General features: G+C 35.3%; 1 protein-coding gene across 2 annotated transcripts in view; it reads right to left on the bottom strand.

The window, feature by feature from the left end:
• Positions 1–7,561, bottom strand: part of LOC108576210 (protein kibra) — a 46,408-nt gene that overhangs the window by 31,801 nt on the left and 7,046 nt on the right. For both annotated transcript variants that reach the window (XM_017939156.1, XM_017939157.1), the window contains 2 exons: positions 503–612; positions 14–108 (listed from right to left, as the gene is read on the bottom strand). In XM_017939156.1, the coding sequence (XP_017794645.1) occupies positions 14–108; positions 503–612 (205 nt within the window). The remainder of the gene's footprint in view (positions 1–13; positions 109–502; positions 613–7,561) is intronic.

Below are 7,561 nucleotides of genomic sequence, written 5' to 3'. Positions count from 1 at the left end.
ATTTAGAACTTACCTCGAGTACGTCCTGTGCGGTCTGAAGATATTCTCTAAGCATGGCCTCCTGAATGGCACGCCACTCTTGCCTTGGATCTTCGAGTTGTGTCGTCTCTGAAACGCGACCAATTAAAAAGAAAATAATTAGATACACCTTCGACCTTTCACAATTCTTCACAGTTATATATTTCTATTATACGCTATCGCAGAGTATCGAATTAACTTCCCGCAGGATTATACATTTGTTCAACTATTTACCAAAGGGTGAGATTGGAAAAATATTCAAAATATTGAAAAACCAATATTTCACCTTCTCTATGAGTACGATAAAAAATTCTACTCCACAACTTCCTATGTAAAAATAGAAAAAATAATTTACACGTCAAGTTCAGCAGAATATATCTCACACAACAGAAAAATTTATAACTCACAAATCGCGTTATATTATTAAAGAACGATTATTATTTTAATATCAATAAATAACGAATAGTGTACGTATAATACTCACGATTGACATGATTAATGTAGTATGCACCCACATGCTTATCGTAAGCTTCCTCCCACCCAAGTGGAAGCTCGTTTCCGATACAGTCTGCAAATGTTTGAGGTTTTGTATATCTGTAATTAGAAGAAAAAGAGATCTTCAAGAATTTGCAATGGCAAACAACATGTTTCAGTTATAACGTTGTTGCCATACTCTCAATTAATATTTCGATCTCGTTATGTATTTTCTTAATCTCGAAACAATTCCATCGAGTACAATATTATTATTAAAAAACCACGTGTTAATTTTTCTCTTATTTATTCGACAATAAATCTTTGCTACAACGTCAAGAGAACAGAGACAAACGTATTAGCAACAATTTTGTTATATTTAATTAATAATTTAAAAGGAATAAATATTCGTGGTATTTTAAATCGAACGCTTATGTTGTCATAAATCGATAGCAATGAGATCACGGAATGCTGATAATAAGGATATGACGTAATTTCAAGATACTTCTAAGGATTGTAGAGGGAAACTCGCGAAAGCAGAAATGAATCTTTGTACCAGAAGTTTATCGAACAATGAAACATCGTTATATTAAGATTGACTGTTTCGTTTCGAGTGCAACAGGTGTCACTAATTTAATTTTGCCAAATTTCGCTACTTCTTCCATGAATAGAACACGATAATTCTACGGTACTTTTTAACCTGTTAACTAACCTCACTTCTCAAACAAAAATTGAATCTCTCTAAGTGTATAATTAAAAATGAATACAAATTATAACTAATTGTTTCATATTTTAAGAACTGATGAGACCAATGACGAGTTTTCCCCAGTTAAAAAGTTAAGCTAAGTTTTGTACTTCCACTGAACTATCTGGTGTACAAATTAATTCGGTGCCTTCCTTCACAAATTTCAATCTTCGTTTATAAAAATATCCAAGATAATTTTAACGTTGAAAATTATTTCCGTTATTTTGGGTCACCATTTTTCCATTTATCAGGTGACTCGCGAATTTCCTCTCTGAAAAAATATGGCGGTTTTCAGTAGATAAAGTCGTCGAGACTTTGTGAAAAAAAAAAGGCACCGAATTAATTTCAACACCTGATATATAGATCGTGTATGCTAACTGTGGATGAATTTACTCTCTCCGCAACCGTGAACAGAAGTACAGGATGGTCTGTGTAACTTGAAACTAAACAATATCTCGAAAACTATGCGATTGATCTTAATCGTCATGGTATCGTGGGTTATGTAATATGCGTTAGGATTATTTTCCAATTACTCATCGTAGGAGATAGAACTGGAACGTTGTTTAAAAATCTTTTTAATAAAAGCCTCGATAAAATAAATTCTTTCCGTAATTTATTAGGCCGAATATGAAATAATTTATTATTTTTCAATAAACAACAACGACAATGACTAGTTTGGCCTAATTTCGTCCGTATTTTCACATCCTACATTTGTATGCGCAGTAGTGAATTTGTATCTTGCATACCAAAATAACCTAATCTTTGGAGGCCAACGACCAACTAGAGTTTATCAGTATGAAAGTAAAATGTAATCGTTAATCGACAGAGAGGCACGTGAATACGAACAAAAATACATAATATGTACAATGTAAAACATCGATGTTTCCATTTCCTAACTGTTTTTTACTATTCCATTTTAATCTATCTAATTTTTAGCACTTTGCACGACTGCTCTTTCTTACCTTCAAAATTTTTCATAAAAATCAAAAATCTGTAGTAAATGAAAAAGATTAGAATAATTCTCTATTTTAAGCAGTATGTGTATAAAGTAAGTGCTCCAAGTTATTTATTCGTTACTTCGTCGAATTTCAATTTAATTAAAAATTTACAGCTAAAATCTTACTTCTACCATCATTTTAGAAAAACTGTTCACCGTTTAAGACCGAAACTATAGTCAAGTTAAAATTGATTCAAGCTTAACAATTGTACAATAAAGCTCGATTATTTATTTAGCTACTTTTACCGATCGTTTCTTCTTTGTACTTAAAAATCTATCAATTATCGTCGTTCCATTTTACACTTTACACAATCTATTAATTTTTTATTCAAAGTTTCAGTTCCCTCTGAAATTCTCTGTTAAAAAATTTCCCTTGGAAAGTAAGTGGGTAAAATTTTGGAATTCTTCAGAAATTCGGTAATTAATATTTCTCTATCGCGAAATTACGTAAAATATAGAAAACGTTGAAATCTAAGGACTTTGTCTTTCTATACGTGTGACATTGGAATATATATTTCATTTTCAAAAGGTGAGATAATTTATTTACCGATATATCACTTCGTTAATGTAATATTCAAATTTTTCTTATTTTATTTCCATCACATACACACTCCCTGTATGTCAGTATGCATTACTATGGAACAGGAACACTTCATTTCACACAAATTGTGCGTATACCCTGTTGGTACAGCACAATCTATCGTACTATAATCAAACTTATGTAAATTACTTCTATTATTAGCCTGGAACGTTGCAGAAAGTGTGTTACTAGTACAAAATACTCAAATAATGGAAATTTCCCTGTACTTATGTAATTATGGTACACATTCCACTCTGACGTGTTACTTTTAATCGCAATAGACGTTTCCGCGAAAATGAGCATTTCGTCATTTGTCCAGTGAGTAAAATACGCTACAGGAAACGTACAATAATTAAGTCATCCCGCGAGGCGAAAAATATTTTAATAAATATCCAAAGAAATTTTATAGCGACGACATAATAATCTTACCAAAAGGAATTAAAAAAAGGCGTTTACTCGTATTTTTTCTCAAATTTAAAGGTCCCTTGAAAATCTTCGTCTAAATTATAAAATTCCATAACCTACAAAATGGCAGATAGTTGCGCCCTCGCGTGCCCATCGATAATGCACGAACGACGTACGTACATAATGCCAAAAATCAATCTAAAACGTTACAGCAACTTATCGCGAACCATTTCCATTGCTGCGACAATTTTCCAACGTACCTACGCGACTTCTAATAGAAACATCTATCGAACGACAAACGACAAAAGTAAGGTTATGTTAACCTACAACAAAATCTATCTAACACAAAACACTTCCATTAATACCCACGTTTAAACGGGCTCTTCCTTTCGACAAACCATCGAAACGGCCGTAAAATGCTCTAAAATTTCAAACACTGTCGACAACTACCGACATCCTGCACTCGGCAACTATGGCAAACGATTCAAAATACCGGTCGATATTACACAATTTCAGCGGCAATTCCTTAATTCCTTTTCCGCTGCGTGATTCACGTTTTTAATGTGCCCTTGGCCTTATCGCGGCGTTGTCCTACAATACGCAGGAAGAAGGAGGAGAAGGAGGGTCAAGAACGTACATCATGACGGTGGAATAACATGGACAAAAGGGAAGGGGACGCAAAAGAGGCAGGAAGAAGGGGGGGGGGGGGGATAGCATTGAGAAGGCGGCGAAGGAGGAACAGCGAACCAAAGGAGTTGGAGGAGGCTCGACCAAGGGACAAGTTGAACACTGAAAATTACATAAACACACACACACACGCACGCATGCACGCACGCGCACACTGAGTGCGTCGATAGAATTCTATTATAGTAAGGAGAGATAGAATTTGATTTGATAACGAGTTTTCGTCGTTTGTTCAATGGGATGTTAAACCCTTAACCTATAACAACGAATCAGACACGTGACAGAAATTCTGGTCGGGATAAGAAAAATTCATTGCAATCCTAACTTTCCTTTGAATTTGTAAGACTGAGGATTACCAAATGTGATTAATCTGTGACAGCGAAACTTTTGTTACCCGATACACAGTACCAAAACAATAAACGAGCGGGGTTAAACCTGAAAAATGAATAAGAGGTTAAACCCTTTCGTTACTATCGGCGATTATACAGGGGACATCTTGATTTTCTTGTTATTGTTGCTCACAGCGGAAAATGTTTCAGATGAAATTTAAACGGTGCCGAAGGGGGCATATTCTGGTGTTGTTAATTCTTTCACGAGTGGAAAAGTTTCACTCTCATCTCAAGCATATTTCGCTTTGAGTAATAATAACGAGAAAATCAAGATGTAAGAATCAGCTGGGACACTCTGCATAGGGCGTTTTGAAAATTTACTCGCACGCTATACTGTCGAAAAGCCTTTCGGTGCACTTTCATCTTAATTGAACCCTTTGACTAGTCACGCTACACATTATTCGCCAGATCCCCTTTTCGCTGAATATTTACTACTTTACACGAGTAAAATAAATAGTGTATAAACATAAAATGTAGCTCTCTGAGCGTCTGTAGGCGCCGACAGCAGTCGAAGGGTTAATTTCATCCTTTAAGCACTTCCCTAATTTAACGAACCGAATTTTTAAAACGATACGCTTCTCCAAGTTATCCTCCACGATGGAAGCTGAAAAATGATGTTTACCGGGCGAAATAACGACAGGAAATATGAAGCAACTTATTACTGTCACGTCTCTTTCAATTACACATGTATCACATGTATTATAAACTTACGAGACGGGACGGTGAAAACATCGTATTGTCGCAGACTGTTTAGATTCAATTTCCGATACTTCCTACGTAACTATGGAAAAAAAAAAAACAAGAAAAATATAACGTTTCACTGGAAACATTCTGAAGAAAAATACTTTCTTTCATATTCCTCTCTTACTTATACAAATTTACGTCGAAAAAAATTGATTTACATGTTATTAAGAGAAATTTCAATTTCGCGAAGCGACAATCTGTTATCGAGACTGACGCGAAATACAAATTTACAAATCAATATAAATTCACAAATAAAAAAAAATTGCCGTTACTTTTTCTTTTTCTCAAAATTACACGTAACACTTTTATTAATAGTATATAATTATTAATATACAAGGTATTCCGTTACGTACTGCTCTTCCATAAAGCATACGATCGAGAATGCAAAGTAAAAAAGAAATACCAGTAAAAGTGGCGTCTGAAAGATGAATACTTAATAAGATGTACAGATCGACAAAGCGAAGATGAGGCTTCTGACGTCACCGCTTGACCAAATGAGCGGAAAATAGGCGGTCGGGGCATCCCCGCTACTCTTACTCCTGCATCGCCGCCGCTTCAGGGGAAGTACAGAGTAGGTAAATGGATTAGACGTATGGTTTTCAATCAGGTGTCGATAACGGAAAGAAAGGGAAACTTTCAAGATTGTATCGATTATTGTTTGAAAAGTGTCGCGTGATTAAATCACAGAACATTAGATAACACGTTCGCTGCCATCGATGCAGCATATGCGATTCAGAATGTATTGCTCAGCTTGCTATCGATTTTCTAGTGTCAGCGAATACGTTAGAAACAATCGAGGACTGTGACTGTCGTCGACAAGGAAAAAGAATATGCAAAACGAGAATAAACGAGTGAAAACTCGACATTTAACAGGGTTTGCGTTGCAATGGGATATTAGAAATTATATTTTTCTAATTTTTCTATTACGTCGATGAAAATAATACGAATCAATTGGTGAGATTCTTTCGAGGAAAATGAGTCTAAACACGACATAAATCAGAGTAGTTCTACCAGTCAGGAAATTAAATATCCCGGAGTTTCCGGGATGCCGGAAATGTAACGAATATAAACAGAATCTAATTCCATGGAAAAACGCTATTTCGAATTTCAAAACCGGTACCTATTTAACGATTTTAACGTCAAAAATACTTGAAAAAAATTTATCACATTCTCCCGAAGCGGCAAAAGTTTCTACTCTCTTTTCTCTTCCTGGATACTATTTTTACACCGAGCCAAACTCATCGATAAACGATTATTGAAATATATTCACGCACAGCGTTATCTCTTCTGAAAAGGTGAAAGTGAGGACGATGGAAAAAAATGTCTTCTTTTTTGCATCTTTATTGAATGGTCGATTGCAACAGTAACGCTAGCCAAGGGATTAACATACAAAGAATTAACGTAACAGAGACCATACAGAGATTAACATAACAGAGAACGTGAAAGAGACAATATAACGTTTAAAAGTTCATCAGCATATACCTGAATGTAATTCTGTAATCCTGGCGGCGCATGCACCTGAATTGCGCACCCGAGGTACAATGGGTTCGAAATTGGTCAGATTATAGTAATAAAGTAATCTCGTTATGTTTCTCGATGGACGAGCATGAGAACACACCTCGAGCTTTACACGAACGCTGTGAATTCTATTTTAACCCTTGTGCAGGCAACCGAGTACCCATTTCTATATTTTCCTTTAACAATTTTTGATGTTTTTGCGAAAGTATCGTAAAATCGCTCCAAATCCTCACTTTCTGCACATTTTTCCAAAATAAAAATTTAAGCGAACAATTTTACGTGTTGAAGTTTGAAACAACCGTGAATATTTTGGTTGCTTGCCACAAGGGTTAAGGGGACTCCCAGAAAACCAGCTTTGGGAAAATGCATTTACTACTATTTAGAATACAGTAGGAATATTCGAAAGAGTTATCCTTCTTTCAGGATATCGAAACACTTAAACAATGAAAATAAAAATAAAACAATAAAAATCATCTAGATGTCCAGAGTATTTAAATATTTCACTAACAATGGAATTTCTAAATTATTCCAATACTCCAATTTGCAAAATTTCAATAAACAACCTCAACCCTCGTTTCTTGGCTCACAATTAACTAACCAAATGCGTTTCATTGAAGAAATTCGTCCAAACTTAGTTTTATCCCTTAGAAGAAGAGTGTGTAAGATAAAAAAAAAAAAAAAGAAATTGCTCGATCGGTAAAACAAATCGGTTGTCGGTGTTAAGGGTAACTGTGCTCTAAAACAGGTGCGACTATTTATTTCATAGCTAGGTGAGACACGGCCCTGAATGTAACGTCAACTGCAATGAAACAAGCACCTATGCGTGGGCATGCAAATCGCGTAGGTGTCCCTCTTCGACTGCCTAGCTTTGACCCAAGGGCATTACTTATATATTATGAAACACGTGCACGTCGTTGGTATCGCTCGCGTTTTTGTACTTTTACTTGTTCGAACTGCGAAGCTACTTCGTATGTACATATATACGAATACGCATTCTTATATTCGTACGT

The sequence above is a fragment of the Habropoda laboriosa genome, unplaced genomic scaffold, assembly GCF_001263275.1.
Source record: "Habropoda laboriosa isolate 0110345459 unplaced genomic scaffold, ASM126327v1 scaffold212, whole genome shotgun sequence".
Classification (NCBI taxonomy): domain Eukaryota; kingdom Metazoa; phylum Arthropoda; class Insecta; order Hymenoptera; family Apidae; genus Habropoda; species Habropoda laboriosa.
The sequence above is the reverse complement of the archived record's forward strand: the minus strand, read 5'-3'. Positions and strand labels throughout refer to the sequence as shown.